The 19,341-nt window shown below is 33.8% G+C and overlaps 1 protein-coding gene across 1 annotated transcript in view; it reads right to left on the reverse strand.

Moving 5' to 3' along the window:
- The window catches only part of Pi3K92E (phosphatidylinositol 3-kinase 92E), a 40,931-nt gene extending 21,648 nt beyond the window's left edge, over window positions 1–19,283 (reverse strand). Inside the window, exons 1-15 of the mRNA XM_069827714.1 lie at window positions 19,189–19,283; window positions 18,744–18,970; window positions 17,408–17,636; window positions 14,056–14,285; window positions 12,690–12,936; window positions 12,252–12,433; window positions 10,238–10,665; window positions 8,278–8,548; window positions 7,615–7,745; window positions 6,017–6,160; window positions 4,966–5,235; window positions 4,660–4,848; window positions 3,725–3,867; window positions 2,415–2,566; window positions 187–477 (exon numbers count right to left, since the gene is read on the reverse strand). Of these exons, the coding sequence (XP_069683815.1) occupies window positions 187–477; window positions 2,415–2,566; window positions 3,725–3,867; window positions 4,660–4,848; window positions 4,966–5,235; window positions 6,017–6,160; window positions 7,615–7,745; window positions 8,278–8,548; window positions 10,238–10,665; window positions 12,252–12,433; window positions 12,690–12,936; window positions 14,056–14,285; window positions 17,408–17,636; window positions 18,744–18,890 (3,054 nt within the window). The 5' untranslated portion in view covers window positions 18,891–18,970; window positions 19,189–19,283. The remainder of the gene's footprint in view (window positions 1–186; window positions 478–2,414; window positions 2,567–3,724; window positions 3,868–4,659; window positions 4,849–4,965; window positions 5,236–6,016; window positions 6,161–7,614; window positions 7,746–8,277; window positions 8,549–10,237; window positions 10,666–12,251; window positions 12,434–12,689; window positions 12,937–14,055; window positions 14,286–17,407; window positions 17,637–18,743; window positions 18,971–19,188) is intronic.
- Between the last annotated feature and the right edge of the window lie 58 nt (window positions 19,284–19,341).

Raw genomic sequence — 19,341 nt, forward strand, 5'->3', positions numbered from 1 at the left:
AGTGGTTAGCTCGGAAATTCACCTGGTACAGTATGAATATACGATTTTTCTTTGTATATCTATTTCTAACACACATGCGCACACAATCACATAAACACACACAAATGAAGTATACACTCATTTGTCAAGGAACAATTGTCACTTGGAGTCTTGCACATGAATGATTAACTTCGATCATATACTCACTAAAGTATCCCGTAGATAATTTAGGTCCTTTTCAGAGCTCAGCTCTGGCAATCCTGTGGAGATCATCATGGCGAAGAGTGAGATAATAAGACTTCCATGCTTTCGGAGAATCAAGAATGCCTGCTCGCAATATCTCTGGAAGACCTGGAACTCAAGGGCCTCTTTCTTGGTTTGCCCTTTGTTGATCACATGAACAAAGTCGTGTGTGAGAACAAATGGCACGCGTTCTCGGCGAAAGCCAAACTTCTCTTTGAAATGACCCAAGATATGACCAAAATCAATGTGAAACAACTGAAAATGAGAATAAAGCTTATGTCAGTGACAAAACAGATTACATTTATACTCTGCTGTTGTATATGAGCACAGACAGAGTTAGAAAAAATTAGTGACATGAAGGTGACACACACTTCCTCATTACTGTATGCAGTTATTTTCTTGAACTAGTATTTAAAAAGATAATGAAATAATTTAATATGCACCCAAATTCATTTTCTGGATTTCGCACAAAAATACATTATTTATAATAATTACAAAAATAAAATATTTAATTTAATTTATACACTGTACAATTTAAGTAAATATATGAATTCTGTCCTCGATTTACAAAAAGGGAACATGTCCAAAATGACAAAGTGTTGAGAAATCGTAAAAAAGCCATAGTAGACTTAAAAAATTTAAATGACCATAGATACTGAATGTATGTATCCATCGTGATCTAATTAGAAAAAAATATATGAATATTTTAATTTGTTAACTTGCGATTTTCCAGCACTTCGTTATTTTGGACATGTCCCCTTTCGCAAATCGACGACAGAATTAATCCTGCACATATCTATATAAAATGGCTGTATACAGTGTATACAGTTTTTCAAAAGTAACACATAATTGCAACTGAATTTGAATAAGGGGATTTTGGACAAAAGGCTTAGACACGTCAAAACTTGTATTCAGAAAGGAATATTTTACGGAAACAAAAACTATTTTTGAGCGAATTATGAACAAAAACTATTTTTGTGCAAGTTATGACATAATCGAGAGCATTTTTAAATGACACCATATACTGGGTGTTCAGTTCAAAATGTGTCATGGCTCGCTGTATGCCATCATGTGGCTAGCCGATGAGCCTAGAAAATTCAATTTTCCTACACTTCCGCAGAAGTATATTACCTGTGTGCCAGAGAAGTTGCCTAGCAAGTATGGCATTCATTCTGAAGATTACTTACCAATACGTACGGTAACGCCGGTAGTGGCAGGAATGTGAACTGTTTGGAAACACGTACTGAGGTGAGTTTTTTTCTTACTGTCGGGATATGGGGAGAGGGTTAAGACGATTACTTACGTATTTGTTGACACGACGGTCAACATGGACACGGAGTATTTGATTTGTATTGTGGAATGTTGCCGTACGCAACCGATGATAACAAATACCCTGTATACGACTTGTCCACGCAAAACACAGTTCGAAAGAGATTATGGTAGCACACAGACCGTACAGACAGCCATCTGTTGCTATGACGTTCAAGTTATACAGTACACGTTCTCAAGTTCAGATTGAACACCTTGATTAATAGGCAACTTCTCTGACATAAAAGCTGAAACTTGCTTCAAATCGCTGACTCAAAACAGTGACGTCATGACACACTTTGAAATGAACACCCAGTAGTTTTTTTAATGTCATCTGAAAAGCATATTTTTTGTATCACTATGCAGCACTTCAATTGTTTTATACAAAAGCACTATGGTTATGGTTACCATGGTAACAATTTGATTGTTGATACATTCTGTGAGTTGTGTCTGGTGAAATTTGCAGAAAAGGTTGTTGTTTTCTAATGCCAGGCGTTTGACAACAAAGTCATTTGACCTCTTGCACTCCAATATTTTTCAAAGATATTATCATGGTCAGCCACTGAAGCACAGATTTTGAGGTGTTCCGAAACCATTTCTTGGTTTGAGTTGCACAATGGGCAGTTAGGGGACTGAGATTCCACTTGACAGATTTATATAACGTAAAAGAATTCCATCCCTATGATTTCAAACTTTCACTATGTTTGAAGTGGTGCGAAATTTGTACAATCTCCCAGAATATTTAACTGAATCACCTATATGATTTAAGATTTGCACTGTTTTTAAAGTGGTGCGAAATCTGCACAATCTCCCAGAATATTTAACTGAATCACTTATTTTTATATTAATAAAAGAAAAACTCGATTAACAGTATGACTGCTCACCTGTCCAGTTTTCTTCACCATAATGTTATCTGAATGTCTGTCAGCAACACCCAATACATAAGTAGCAACACAGTAGCCTGCACATGACAAGGTGAACTCTTCAATGGCTTTATTTAACAACATTTCTGATTGGTTGTTGTCTTTCAGCCATGCTGTACAACAGAACAATCATGTCTTAATAATAAAGCAATAAGTCAGAGGATGGAAAGGGAGTATTAAACATAAAACCTCCAGCAAGGAATCACGAGAAATAAAAGAGATTTGTAGGTGCATTATTTTCTATCATGGTATGAAGGTGACACATACTTTCTCATCATACTTTATATGGATTTCGCAACAATTAATTCCTTTATGATATTATAAAGGATATCACCATTTCTTGAACCATCATTAAAAGTGTTCTGTAAAGAAACTATTCTCAGATTCTACAAGGTAATAACAATTGCCACTCTAATCTATGACACTGAATGCTGGACCACAACCAAACAACAAAAACATCGAACAGACGTTGCAAAAATGAAATTCCTAAGATCAACAGCAGGATATACAATAATACACAGCATTAGAAATGGAAAAAATCAGAAACTGACTTAAGAATTTTCGGGTATTTAAACATCAGAGAAGTCAACGGGAATGCAAACAAAAAAATCTACAAATACAAACTCAAAGAACTGGAAGACTGCCAAGGTTATACAGGAAGAACCATAGTGACATAAAAGATGAAAAAAAGAAGAAGAGCACTTTCAAGAGCAATAGCAGAGCAGTATCTAGTAAAACTAATTTGGAATCGTTCACAATGATTTATATTTAAGCCTTAATTTTTAGTCTGAAGAAGTTTTTTTCTGAAGATGTAATAATTTTATAGATATTCAGTCTTTAGTGGAAATTGAAGTATATTTACTTTTCTTCTATTTCAATAATAGCGAGAGCTACGTTAATTTTACTAAACTATTTGTATACATTTTCTTATCTCTAAAAGTTATGTCAAAAAAAGTCTGTGAGTATATGCATGGAAATTATATTTTCACGTTCAAAATTGGTAATATGATTTCAAGCTATGAAAATTCAATCATTAACTCTCTGTTAACAATAAACAGTCATGAAACGAAAGTCTTATATACAGTATAAAAACTGAAGCTGAATGAAAAAAATCCGTAATTATGTAATATGTATATACCACAAGGACAATCTATATTATACAATAGAAATAGCTTACAGTCCTACACAGTTCAAACTTTCATTTCTATTTCTCGTTACTTCAGCCCTCTATATTTGAGTTTCTTCTGCATAAAATATATCAATTTTCTCACCCAGTAATGAACCTTTTCGGAATGCAGAAGTAGCAGAAAACATTCCTTTTTCTTTCTGAATGTTTGCAATTGTTTCTGCACTGAGCACCACTTCAATAAGGCCAACTCTATGCTCTGTTGAGATACAGCCATAGGGGTTCATCCTGAAAAAGAATTGTTAGTTTATATTAATTGAACTCAATGAAGGGTTCACTTATGGAAGGTGTCTCATAACACCAGTCCCACTTTCGAATTGCTGAACTGTGTGTGAGTCTTTAGTACAGGACTTATACAGTAAAACCTTGGATTACAAGTAACTTGGTTTGCGTTCTGCAAAACAAGTGAACAATGAGGAAACATTTTTGTTTGATAAATGAGCGATGTCTTGCAATACGAGCAACACGAATTGTACGTAACTTGCTTTGCTTGCAAGCAACACCAAGAGGCAATGGAGGGGATCTCGTCTGAGGAGGAAGAGGAGAAAAGAGCGGACGAACTCCTACTTCAAATGAGATTAAAGAAGTGTGTAAAAAGTGAAAAGCAATACAAAATTTCGCTCAAGTTCATAACACTAATAAGTTGTAACTGAGCGTGTGATAAACCTTTTTAACGACAAAACAATGTCACAGTTCCGCAAAACATGGCAAAAGCAGGTGTCATTGGATAGGTTCTTAGTCAAAGCAAAAGATTCCAGTCAGTCAAGCAGCCAGAAGTGATTTCGTTAGTGATAATGAAAATATTTTCAACTTTACTGTTCAAGAAGTTTACTAAGCAGAATTTCACCTAAATTATACTATATTTTATATGAATAAAAGGTTGTGAAACGATTTAATCTGAGTTTGCATTATTTTTATAGAGAACAACACATTGCAGTAAGTTTATACTGAAAAGAAAAAATGGAAATTACGTAAACAAAAAATATCAGAAAATAAAGACACACAGATATCAATTCGTACCTTAAATCAAGACCCTCATTTTTCCACAACTTATCCATGATGCGTATCATCTGAAGCGTAAGCATATCCTGTCTCAAGTCATCACCATTCTTGAATATTATATAGATATCATCACCATAGGGATCATCATTTTCAAAAACAATCCACAGAGGCCGCATCTTGCTATCCATCACTCTACATTTATCTACCCTGAAAATGTAATATTTCATTATCAGTACATCACTGTTAAACCATACTCTAACAAGTATACAGAAAATGAGAAACTATAACAAAAATAATGTATGTTTGTATACATATTGAACTTACTTAATTTTTCTACAACGATAACTAGGATCTAGAGGACTCAGCACCCTAGATATGGAATCAGTTATATGTTTCTGATCGAGATGTTCTAGCATGAAAGCACGAGCCTTATCCTTGTCTTTACGTTGTCGAACCATCTCACTTGTTATCTTCAGCTTATCGAGGCTCTCAATTTGCCTGGCAAGTACTTTCATGTGCTCTTGACTACCCCGACAATATGCTTCTAGGATAAGGCCAAACCGCACAGAAACAGAAGCCACTTGCATCTCTGATCTGTAACCAGCAACCAACTTACACATTACGAAAATTATACAAGCTGTACGATTCTTTTATTAAATAAGCCACAACTTTTTCTATTAATTTCTTTTAATAATATATATAAACAAGAAAAATACATGTCGAATTATTTGTTAACATACCATAACTTACTGAGCAATTAAAATTTTTAGAGCAGTCTTTTTCAACCGGTGTGTTGTGCCACAAATGATCTACTGATGTGCCGCGAGAAAATGTAAACAGTAAAGGTTGCCATAGCAAAATTTGGAAAAGAAAAAAAATTGAAAAGGGGTGTAAAAAAGTGAGTTCACAACAGTTAACTTTCAGCAAATTGAGCACAAGTCAACATTCAGTAAATATATTCCTCCTAAAACCCTCAAAATTCTCCCCTGGTTTAGAATATATGAGTGTGCCACGGGATTTTAAATTGCACCTTTAGTGTGCTATATATTGGAAATGGTTGAAAAATGCTGCTTTAGAGTAATCCATGACTTATAGGAGACAAAGCTAGAACATGGATCATATTATTTTCTATGTAGTTTCACCAAATATTCCCAAACAAATCTCTGATATCGATGTCACAACAACTAAGTACATTCATGGAAACTGAAATGTGTGTATAAATTCAGCTGTGACTGTTCTCTAAGTTATTTACTTAATTTACTATTTTATCTAGTTTAAATGTCGAATGTATAGTCAGTAAGCTCTTGTGACTTTTTCTTTATTATAAACATAGGAACACTTCAGAATATACACGATATAATGTGTATTTAAGTACCTGAGGTGCCAAAAAAGATAATGTCCAATTTTTTGGTTATTCAGTGCTCTTCTCAAAAGAAATTCAACCAAATCACAAAATAAATATGACTCATGCTTCAGTGCTTGGACCAGCTGTAGTAAGTACAGAAACAAGTCATCGTCACTGGAAAAGAAAAACACCATTATTGATTATTAATAATATTCACTATAACATCAGTATACAGAGTGAATAAAAGTATGGAACACGACATGTAGTTTCCTCTTTTTGATTTTATGAAGAAACTCTCTACATGCAAAAGCAACGGGGTGTGAAAAAATAAATATGTTGAACATGTTTTCAAACACTATGTTTTTCATTTATAAAGGGAATGCCAAGGTGTCTTTTTTTTATGGTACCATACACTTGCTTCTCCAATTTTAAATTCTTCTGCGAAATACATAAACATTTTTTTTTTATAAATTACAAAAATAGAACACACATTGATGGTTTAGAAAATGAGATGCACCACTGAAATTTAACTTCAATATTACTACAAAGCATCAAATTTGAAGAAATAATCATTTAACAAAGTTTTAATTGTGTCACATGTTAGTATCACAATGAATTACACATCCTAGAAAGTTTATCCACATAGATACTAAACAAAATTTGCTTTGCATTAAACAACAGCACCGCATTTATAATGAATTATAGAATCATTTGAAATGTGAATATGGAGAAGAATGGAATGTGTGAAGTGGACAGACAGAATAATAAATGAAGCTGTGTTGGAAAGAGTAAGTGAAGAAAGAATGATGCTGAAACTTATCAGAAAGAGAAAAGGGAATTGGTTGGGTCACTGGCTGAGAAGAAACTGTCTACTGAAGGATGCACTGGAAGGAATGGTGAATGGAAGAAGAGCTCGGGGCAGAAGAAGATATCAGATGATAAACGATATTAAGATATATGGATCACATGAGGAACCAAAGAGGAAGGCAGAAAAGATTGGAGAAAGCTGGGTTTGCAGTGAAAGACTTGTCCTTGGGCAGAATGATATTCAATTAGAGAATCTATCAGTGATGCAAAACAAGAAGAAATGTGATTAGACAAAAAAGTAAATGTTCAAAATTCTCTTCTGGATTTCAATCATCAATATTCTTTTAAAAGCTTTAAATTAATTTCAAACTAATATCCTTCAAAGCTATAAATAAACATTAAATTTCTTTAAGCCTTATTGTAGTATGGCTTAATAAATATTATTAACATATTAGTAACAAATAAAAAAAAATATTATAATAACCATAACGAAAAATACGGTATATTCCATAAAATACAAATAACTAAATTGCTATCTATGGTCATACAAAATGGATGAGAAGTGACGAACTTCCTAAGAAGGTATTTGAATTGACTCCAACAGAAGAAGAAGGGAGGAAGATCCAAAATCACATGGATGTAAGGAATAGCCAGGAAGGAAGTAAGAGAAGAGACTGGAAGAAGGAGATTATGAAAATCGAGCAATAAAAGTGTAATCTGAAAGCAGAAAGATGATCAATACATCTAGACCTGCAAAATAAATAAAATATCACATGTCCAACAAAACTAACACAATAGTTTCAGAATATAAGTTCACTTACCTAATATCTTTGAGACATTGCACTGCAAAATTTCTGACAGCTTGGTCAGCATAAGCGTAATCTAGCAACTCAAGTGCCTTCTCAACTGGAAGCTTGGGCCACTGTTGGAGGAGTAATGTTACCTCTGACACCTGCAACAAGCACAGGAATGGACACGAAATGAGAGTCATTACAGGGAGTAATAATGTGTAATCGAATCTACATTAAAAAAAAAAAGCACGCACGCACTCTCTCTCTCTCTCTCTCTCTCTCACACACACACACACACTTCCTCACTCACTCACTCTCTCTTTTTGCCATATTATTCTACAGTTTAAAAATTATTTACATAGTTTAATAATGAGACCATCTTTTATATAGTACTTAAAATAGCAGAAGATAAAAAGCTACTGCTTCTGTTCCTAAAGTAGTGATTTACTGTGCATGATATCAAAGCCAAATAATTTACATTTTCCCAACAGAGCCAGGAAAAGCATTAAATTCAAATCTCTATCCACCTCAGGGAAAGGATGGTAACAGGGAGAGATATTGTGGAGCTATAGTTATCACGGGTCTGCTAAAATCTTCATAATGCATAACAATATCCATGATGTGTTATATGAATCTCTTTAGGTAAAAATTGCATTAAGTAAAAGAGGTAGTACTTTATAGCTTCTATTGTACCTCTTTGAGATCATTCCACTCTACACAGTCTAATAATTTTGGGAGGAGATGAGGTACACTGTGAAGACATTCATAGCGTAAATTCCAGATTATTTTGCGCTCCTGGTCATGCATCTCATGGAGAGGATCTCGGTCAGCAATCTGACGCAGGAACTCCAGATGACTTTTCGACTGACCAAGGGGTGTTGATGGTACATCATAGGCTGATTCCTGACTAGGCGTTTTTTCCATTAAAGGAGAAGAATACATTACTGTGCGTTCTGCATGATACCTGCAACAATAAAATATAAAAATCAAAACAAAATAATTTTCAACTTACAAAGCCTACTTCAGTTGTGAATTGAGGAAACGGACTCCAGATATGAAGGGTAGCTGCGAATATATTGAATAAGCAGTCGTGGACAGCCAATAAGGAGTGGTCCTCCAGCTCGGGGGTTGGGCGAAGGGCTTACAACCCATCACCATAAAAAACAGCTTGTAACAAATCCATACAATAAGCCTCAGAATGGGACTGATTCTCTGGCACGACCACAGCAAAGGAATAAGGTCATGAGATTTGGTACGTGGAACGTAACTAGTCTTTATAGAACAGGAGGGGTAACATTAATAGCAAAAGAACTAGCTAGATATAGAATACGCTTCGTGGGAGTACAAGAGGTTAGGTTAGATGGAAATGGCATATCACAAATAGGAGATTACTTGTATTATGGGGAAGGAAGCAATAATCACCAATTAGGAACAGGATTCTTTGTTCATAAAATAATAAAATCAGCAGTAAAAAAGATCGAATTTATCAGTGACAGGTTATCATATTTAGTACTTAAAGGTAGATGGTGCGATATCGTAGTTACAAATGCTCACGCTCCTACAGAAGAGAAAGACAATCATATAAAGAATAGCTTCTATGAGGAATTGGAACATACTTTTGATCAGTTATCTAGATATCACATGAAAATTTTATTGGGAGATTTCAATGCTAAAATAGAACGGGAGGATATTTTTAAACCAACTATTGGAAAAGAGAGTCTATATGTAACTAATAATGGCAATGGAGTTAGGTTAGTCAACTTTATACGTGATCACGACTCTTCACAAGTGATTACTAAAAATCTGAATATTTTTTGATGACAGCAAATAATAAAATGTAGATTTGTTTACTGTTTCACTTCACTGTTTTCACAATCGTAACACTTTCTGAAGTTCTTTTGCATAAAATAAAACCATCACTCTAGCTGCAGTCACCAAATCTCATACAATTTAATTGTCAAAAGCACAACATTCCCCCATAAGGATATGCATAAATATATTTGGACTTCTCCATATGGATTGACACACAACCAAATAGATCACATCTTGATAGATAAACGGAGACATACTAGTCTAGTAGACATTCGAACTTTCAGGGGGGGGCAGATTGTAATTCTGACCATTATTTGGTAATTGGAGAATTAAGAGAAAGACTATCAGTAGCCATGCGAGTAGAGCAACAAGTTAATCTTAGTAAATTCAATATTCCATTAACTGTGTCATACTAACACAGTTACTACTTTAACCAACAGCTCTTAATTTCTGTTTGAGCAATAAGAACATTTCGTTTTGCATTTTGCAGAATTCAGCACACTGTAACAGGTGCATTCACACTAACTACTCTTACAATACTAATCAATGTCCTGCATTACCAATGTCTGCACTTTTAACTGCTGTCAAGGCCATCTATGATGCTATGAGAAGATAATACAAATGTCACTGAAATTACCGCGTGTTTAAAACTACAGTATATGCGCCATTTTAATTTTCATATTCAAAAGTGCCACTGTTTTGGAATTGCTGGTTATTTGGGTGCCAGATACAAGAGATTCCACTCTACTACCAATACCTCCTTTCAAAAAGGAATGTTAGTGTTTCTTAGAATTTAATTTCTGAAATATAGTAACTGCTAGTAATGACTTCAGAATATTACCTGTGGAATGTGAGTGTAAGGGCAGTAGCATGTTCCACGTTGGGATTAGAAACCACAGTTCCAAGGGGGTGTAAAATGTCTTCTGTCTGCACATCCTCTGCATAAGTCCACATATAAAGAGTCATAGCACCTGTCTTCAACTGATTTTTAAAGTCGTAAACTGTAGTGTTAACCCACGCCAATGGATTGATATACAGTTCCTGTTTTAAGTCTTTCAATTTTCTCGCTTTCACACCTTTGGCAGTCTTAGAGATCTCGTACACTACTAAACACAGGCGAGCCATCCGAGGGATATTACACACTTTTAAGTCAAATGTCAAGTCCTCCTCCCACTCACAACTCCCTTCCTTTGATACCTGCTTCTCTGTCGTCTTCTGTGTTTCACACAAGGACTTACCACCGTGGAACAAACCTGCCTGAACACCAACCTGGAAAGAAATTGTGATGGTATTACATCTGAGGTCCATTATTTTAAGCAGGCAATGGATTTTTAAAACAAATTGAAATATTTAATACGACTATATTGCCATTATAACACACTTTATGTAACTGTCCACACAGTCACTAGGAATGTGATTTTGTAGTGATTATTTCACGAAAATGTGAAGATTTGGGTTAATATTTCGTGAACATATCAGGACACCACATACAAAATCAATATTATGTACAACATGTAGAAGTCTAGCTACTAATTTTAATTATTGAAAATTTCCCAATTCTCTCAATATAATAAACATTAAATTACGTAAATAATTTTTTATAGAAAAATAGACTTACTCCCAGCCATTGCTTGACATCAGTTTACACATATTTTAAAAAAATATTCAAAAGTACTCTAACAATCCACAAACTAGGCGAGTTCAATCTGATTCCAAGCAGAAAATCTTACATTGGTTTACAGCACTTAACTATCCTGCTCTTGAATATAAATAGTGAAAATATTTTCAACATTTGAACATGATAAACTAACTTGTTGATCAGATAAAATATCTTTATATGTCGAAAATTCTCTTTCACAGAAAACCATAGCACTCAACAACATGTTGAAGCAAAACTGTTATGATCTTCATCTGATTAAAAGAGCTTGTAAATTAGAACTAGTATGCAAACTCTTTGGTCTCTGCAAAGATGTTGTAGGATTGTTGTTTACAGCTGACACAAAGCTGACAGAAAACAGACAAATTCAATTTTTTTATTTTACTTGAAAGGATTATCTATTTGTTTTCGTGAGTATTTAATGAAACATTTTTTCAAGTGCTAATTTGATGTCTATGAGGTTAAATCGTTGAAGTTATTAGATTTCGCAACATTTCATGGTCATTTTCTAGATTACCTTCGTGAGATGTATTTTTTGAGAATATAATTTCATTAAGTTTTCAAACATTTCGTGCATTTCATTAATACCAAAAAATCACATTCCTAACAATCATGTGCATATTTAATTACATGTTATTGATTAACATCATCGTAATATTATTATTTTTGCCAGCATTTTACGCACTACAGTGATTTAAAATCGTACCCATCAGGTACAGCTTTGCTGAGTGTGCTACTCTGTCGGATAGGTGGCAGGCTACCACAGGGAGATGATAGCTGAGAAGTGATGATGAAGGGAATAATCAGGATTGGGGAGTCAGATCATGACCCTTGAAATTGGTACTATCCTAGCACTTGCTTAGAGAGATATGGGAAATCATGAAGTCCTAAGTAAGAATAGGTGGGCCCTGAGATCGAACCCCAGACCGTCCAGATGAAAGATGGGAACTATAACCATTACATCACGTGCTCGGTAATAATTACAATAATAATTTTTAATTGTTTAGGAGTTTCCTTACTGCTGAGATTTTACCCAACCAAAAATACATGATGATGATGATGATGATGATGATGATACGATTAACGATTTATAAAGACAAAAATTACAATAAATACACATTACAAAGACTTTAATTACATTTCTTTCCAAAATAATAAAAACATCAAACATTTACCGGTATATATTATGACTACTTACCTCAACAGATCGGTTGACATCACAGTTCAATCTACAGATGGCAGTGATTCTGAATGTAAAATCTTCTGTGATGGTCCACGAAGAAACATGTTTGCCTTTTTTACGAGACGTCAGGGTAGAAGGGGAGGGACGAGTATGCTTAATTTCATCTTCTGGATTCTCATATACATTGTCCACATCAACTAAAAAATTTAAGAGAGAACTTAAATTTCTCCCAAAAAATATTTTACATTAATAAATGTCTGTAATGGGAAGCAAGACAGAAAATGACGTACAAGTAAGAAGCCTGTCTTTGGACACTAGGTAGCAAAGTAGACATTTAAAATTTTGAAATACACTCATTAACAACAAAGCAACTCAAATTATTAAATTCCTTTGTTGTTGAAATTCTTGTTTGTTACCCACAATAAATACAATAAATGTAAATGATATCATTACCAAGAACACTGTTAACAGAGACAGTGACGAGTGTGGGGACACCATCTCTGGCCAGCATGTCTTGCACATACTGAAACTGACTCAACGGGTAGTTCCCCACCAGGTATTCTTCTTGTCCACACACTTTCAGAACAAAATCAGTAGGGTGTTCACCACGTGAGTTCAGTGTGATTGACTTCTTTGTGAGAATCGTACGAAGAAGTTCCAGAGGTTGTGTCATGTAATGAACATTGAATGTAAACGTTGTCTGCAAATAAATTACAAATATGATCATTACAAATTATACAGTATGTATGATTTCTTATATGTCAGAACAGTAATAACAAATGTAAACTGAGTTTCTACAAGCAATAACTTCACAGATAAAATATAATCGATTTGTATTGTATGTAATGATACTAATGAAGAGATGTTCTGGTATTATAAAATACATTTGCAACTAGGGCCTGGATTTTTAGGTCCGATAAACCTATGTTTTAGGTTCCCTGTATATCTGAGATAGGCTTTTATATGTTTCTTGGTTAGGTTTAGGAACGAGATTTAAAATACAAAAATTTGATTTCAAATATTTTAAACAATAAATTATTCCACAAAATTTATTCTATTATTCAACACCACAAATTTTTCCTGGATTCCACTATTAGGGATAGAGTTCTTTTAAGTGCCGTAAAGTTACTACGCAGGCTTTCCAGGTTTATTTTTCTCCCAAAGGAAACCATGCCAGTGGCACATGGAAACATTTCTATTGCCAATATACTGTAGTTTAATTTATTGTGGTAGAATAACTGATTTTCACTGAGGAGTCTAAAAACTTAAAATCTGTTCGATACCAAAGATTTGACTTCAACAAAATGGTGAAATAACGTGTACTAATGAAACAATATTAAAACGAGTCTAGCATCGAAATCAAAGATGTGATGCAACAATGAATTCCTCTACACTTCATAGACAGCTGAAATACTGTGGTTTTTGTGTAAATTTTAAAAACCTCTAATTTCAAGCCACTGCACGATGCGAGCAGGTTCCAATGTCATGTCAGGGAACAGCTCACCTAGTGAGACACATGAGTTCGTTGAGCTCTTACATTTGTATCACAAGAAGAGTGTGTTAGCAGCGATATTGCCATCCTGCTGAAACTTCAAACTTAATTTTCTAATTAACCATGAATTTCATCACAAAACATGATACAGGTTTTCTATATAAGTGTACCCTATCATCCCTTTCAATCAGGAAGGTTATTTAACTTCCACCATGTATATAAATAACATATAATCACAGAACTAACAAAATGCCTCTCTCTTTCAAAACAAACGAATTCTTTAGAACTTTCACATCCAGGAGCTATCCACTACTACACATACATTACCTCCGTGTTCTCAAATTTTGTAACTAGTACAAAATTGCCATCACGTAGTTTGGAACTGATGATAGAAGGCAGCTTGGGTGTAGCCGCAAGTCTTGGTGGAAACTGATAAAACATCTTTTCTAACCAAGACTTATTCTGTCTCTCTCTGGCTATTTCATCACCCAAATGTCGCATCTTCCATCGAAAATCATTTACTTCTGGATTCTTTAACGAATCAAACTCATGAAGACCTGTAAGATTCAAGAATATGTTATTAATAACACAACTGTTAATTTAACAAATTTTAACCTACGAGTATTATCATTAATGTGTTAAGAATGCATAATACTTCTTTATAAAAGTTAAATAAAAAAATTCCGATATTTTCAGCATGTATCATATCATATAGATGGTAACAATTTGCATAAATAGCTAAAGAATACGAGAAAATCCGCAATAACAATATGATCACAGACCCCTTATAATTGAACTGAAACAGGTAAGTTATTTCTTGCCTTGTTCATAAACAACTTTAAGCTTTTATGGTTAATTAAAAAAATACGGTTCTGTCTAAGACGAACTTTCTACACAAGTACATGGTAATTCCTAGATTTTACGTCAACATCTAAGTATGATACATACTCACAGCAAGAATAAGAAGAATTTGAGAGGTAAGTTTTTTTTTTATTTTTTTATTATTTAAGTCTGCACAGAGAATATTGAAATATAATTTCATTAAGATATAAAATAATATAAGTTATGTAAATCTTATTCGAGGAAAAATGACGTACATAACACAAAACATTTATCATCTTACATACATAACATCTCTGGCTGATACTGTACAACATACAATATGCATTTTAAAATATGTCTCCTTTTTTATGTAACAATTGCTTCTAGATAAAAGTGGTTCAGAAACATTGACTTTGCGTTAAAAATGTAATATATTCTATTCTTGTACAAATAAATGTACTTTAGTATGAATATTACTTCACACATTCTAGTAATTAATATAAAACCACTTGCAAATAACCATTATCATCTTGTTACAAACGTAAAAGAAGCAATCTAATGCATGAGAAGCATCAAGTGACACAATTTAAATTACTGCTTAACCCTAAAATCCAAAAGGAGCGAACTACCCAAATATATCTGCTATGTGCTAATTGCATTATAAAAAGTCTGCAAATTAATCATAACAAATTAAATTGAAATATATTTTTCCTGTTTCATTACAAGTTTTAGTAATCTATCATATCAAATTTACTATTTTTTCCCTTATCTCATCTTACTAAAAGCTATGGAGAAAGTGTAATACTTGAGGGTCAATACAAATTAATGACATTTGATTGATTTGCAAACCAATGCATGTTGAATGTGGTGATGAAATGGGGAAAGGTGATGGAGTTGAGAATGGGAGCAGGGGCAGTAGTGGTGATAGCAATGTCAAGGAGGCCATAGGGTCGAGTCTGTAGACCTCTCCCACATTCTCCCCTGTTCCCCATCTTTTAGTCCTATAGGTTTTACTTGGTGAGTTATTTTGTATGGGCTTATTTGGAGAATATGTTCATGGCAGTTGTGCAGTTTTTAAAAGTTTCTCCAAAATTAAGCATGTTTAAAATCTGTCTGCATTGCTGCTGGGTAAAACAGTTGGATGAATAACTCAGTGACGAGTGAATTCTTAACGTAAAATAATTAGAAAGTCAATGTTTTAATTGTAATATGTAATATATTTATCGTTAAGCATTTCTGGTAATATGATACTTCACATATAACGTTTTAATTAGTAGGCTCTATACTTGTTTATGATCCCTTAAAATAATCCACAATTTTTTTCATTATTTTTAGAATGTTCTTCCTGGAAATAAACTTCGAATGGGGACTCATGATGGTAAAAGGGATAACATTATATTCCCCATACTCTGAACCTGATACTTACAAACCCTTCAAGGACTAGTTTAATAAGTAAGTTCTGGGGATCATGTGATTGTCGCTTGCAATTCTAAGTGTCATAGGTATGAAATGCAAGCCTGAATTACAATACAGGGGAAAATAAATGCTAAAAATAATACATGACTTCATAAAAAGGAAGTTGTGGTTATAAATATAAACAGATCTGTAGTAAACAAAACCTCATTAACCATGGATACCACAAGTGTTGCACTTAGAAGATACATTTACAGATAAGACTGGGAGATGTTACATCCAAGATAGAGAAGTAGGAAGGAGAGGAAAAACTGGTTGCAATTTATTAATTACTTGGCAAATAATAAAGAGAGAAAAGCAATACTGCTTTTAAAATTAAATTTACTGCAATGTTATGTTGCTAACATTTTACTTCGTTTAGCAATTTCTTTATATAAATTATACATTTTTTTATTTTCTTATTTTATGAACTATTAAGAGAACATATTGTGGTGCTGAAAGAATTAATTTCGAGATTTCGTGGAAATACATGTTTTCAGCATCCAAAACTGAAAAAAGAGGTTTTGGGCAAGCCATCTGAGAAAGGCATCCCCTTTACATACCATGAAGGAGCATTAAGGGCATAGAGATTGACCTCCATACTTTCATGACCTCAGCAGAATGAGGTAGTATGGTGAGCACCACATTCTGACTGCTTTCCACACCCATGAAAAGCCTGGTACTCAATTTGACATAAGGCTAAGTGAGTCCAGGACTGTTCTGGAAATTTGGCAAAGAGAAAAATCCTGACACTGCCCAGGATTGAACCCAGGACCTTCCAGTCTGTAGTCAGTTGCGCTATCAACTGCACTACCTGACTGTGTTTCATTATTAAGTATTTGGGAATAATGCAGTGCACTATAACAATTTTTAACAACAAATTAATCTGAGATCCAAAAAGCACTAGTGTTTCACTGCAAAAATTGTCACATATTTTTTTAAATATGCAGAACGAACTGACAAATAAAATGGTGGGGTTAGTAACAACATAAAAATTGTTTTTCTATGGGAAATTAATTGTTATGTAATTATTTCTCCTTTTCTTGAGAATTTTGCCAAAAGTCTGTTAGCCAAATGGCAAATGGTTAGGCCATTGGAGTTCCAGTCTGGCAACTTGGGTTCGAATCTCAGCGGGTTCAAGTGAAATTTGTGGTGGACAATGACAGTGGTTGGTGATCGGTTTTTGCGGGTAACTCCCGTTTCCCTTACTAATATTTTAGCATTGCTACATTAATTATCATCATCATACAGAGCCTCCCATGGAACACCGAGGGCAATGCTATGATGGCAAAAAGATCTAAGTATCTCCTACATAGGGACACTTGTATAAATAAGACACGTTAACTACCTGCCACTGGATAAATAACAGTTACATTGATTTACTGAATATTTTGAACATATTTACCTTTCCCTATAAGATGACTAATCTGAATATTGAGGGTGTTTTCAGCTTTATCGCCTTTGCGTTCAATGAGGCGAAGGACAGAGCAAAACGGTCGCACATCTGACAAATGTCTACTCTCATCCAGAAGGTCTTCATTTTCTGCCATAGAATTGATGCATGCGAACACATATGTGGATGAGTCATGTAGCATTCCGTGGAGAGGGTACCTGCTAGCCTCCTCCCACAGGTCCTGTTATCAAGATAAAACATTCCAAATCACACATAGCCTATTCAGCATTTTCAAACAAATATAATTTTGTACTTTCAGTATCTTGTCAAATTGCTTTCTCCTGAGTACACAATATCTTTTTCCTAAATTCACTTTCTGCTCAACAACCTGACGGTTATTTAATTGTCACGTGACATAAAACTTAGAGGACATAAATACAAAATAAAATAATTTTCCTACATTAAAATGAATCAGAATGAGTCAAAACTATTCACCTATAACTACTCTGTTTGTCCGACAGATATTATAAATCACCAAATTAATATGTTAGTTTATTCGAAATTCATGTTATAGGAGTCTTAACAGAATGATACAAATTTCTCTATTATTCACTCTACCTAAATATGTTATGCTTATGCTTTAAATCTCTTAACGCAGTTTATAAATATGAAAGAACCACATTGCACTACTAAGATTACAGGAAATGTCAATATATATTTTAATGTGAATCAGCAACTCTGTCACTGTTTAAATGCGTGATTAAGCATGATGAACTTACCTTCAAGCTACCCGAAAATACAAAATAGTCTGACACAAAACTTGACTGAGAGTTTAATAACAGTTCAGTTATAATATGTCCAATGAAACATACCTACATTTTTAATATCATTCTGGTAGATTACCAATCTCGTCGGAGTTCTTATTTAATTTTATAAAAAGAGAGCAAGTTCACCGTACAATTCGAACAGTGAACTTGTTAATTTCATTACCATTTACTTGTCTATGGGGAAGTATGTTGTGAAATGCTATACATTTATTGATTATGGTACATTCTTTCTTCTAACATTTTAAACTTTCTATGTGAAAAACTATCAGCAAGGTAGAGTCGGTATGACGATGGATATACACTTGAAATTTCACTAGATTAGGTACCTAGAAAAATAGACACTCATTTTTTGGGTGATTTTCCAATTCGTGACCATGTGTTTCATAAGATTTCAAATTTATTTATACATGTCTTACACCTGTGTACGCTTCGGTGATTATCACTGACTCTAGAAGTATTGAATCTAGGGGGTTTTATGACCTAGGCAAAAGTACTTCTACAGTACAGTAAATTTCACTTACCTCTTTGATTTCCTGTAGTGTGGCATTTTTCTTAACCTCGAGAGGAATGAAAATTCCATTTGGCATGAGGCAGCTCAATTCCACGGATGGGTCTGTTGAACCCCGTAACCAAAAGTCAAAGGTATATGTACTTGGTATATGAACCATATTGATCAATTGTAAGACCAGCTATATCCGAGACCCAGTCTAAAGAGTTATTTAAAATAAATATTTCACATCTTGGAAGCCTGCAAAAATACAAAATGAACAATAAAAGTAGTATGAAATGAAACTTACAATCAAGTTGACAATAGAAGGATTATACATCTTAGGTGTCAACAATTTTTCTTAACGAAGTTTAAATTTCATTGTATCAATAAATATACCAATTCCTAATAGATATATCCTAATGAAATTATTCGTTAAATATAATAGCAAACATAAGCTATTCAAGCTATTATCTTACCAAATTCACCAAAATAAACAGATATGTTACACGCAATAACAACAACAGTCAGCCATCACAGCTGATTCATAACACAAGTAAGCCAACTGATAAAACTTTAATTCATTTATAATATTTAAATGTTTTATCGTGATTATAAATTATAATGCAACT

The sequence above is a fragment of the Periplaneta americana genome, chromosome 6 (genome assembly GCF_040183065.1).
Source record: "Periplaneta americana isolate PAMFEO1 chromosome 6, P.americana_PAMFEO1_priV1, whole genome shotgun sequence".
NCBI lineage: Eukaryota > Metazoa > Arthropoda > Insecta > Blattodea > Blattidae > Periplaneta > Periplaneta americana.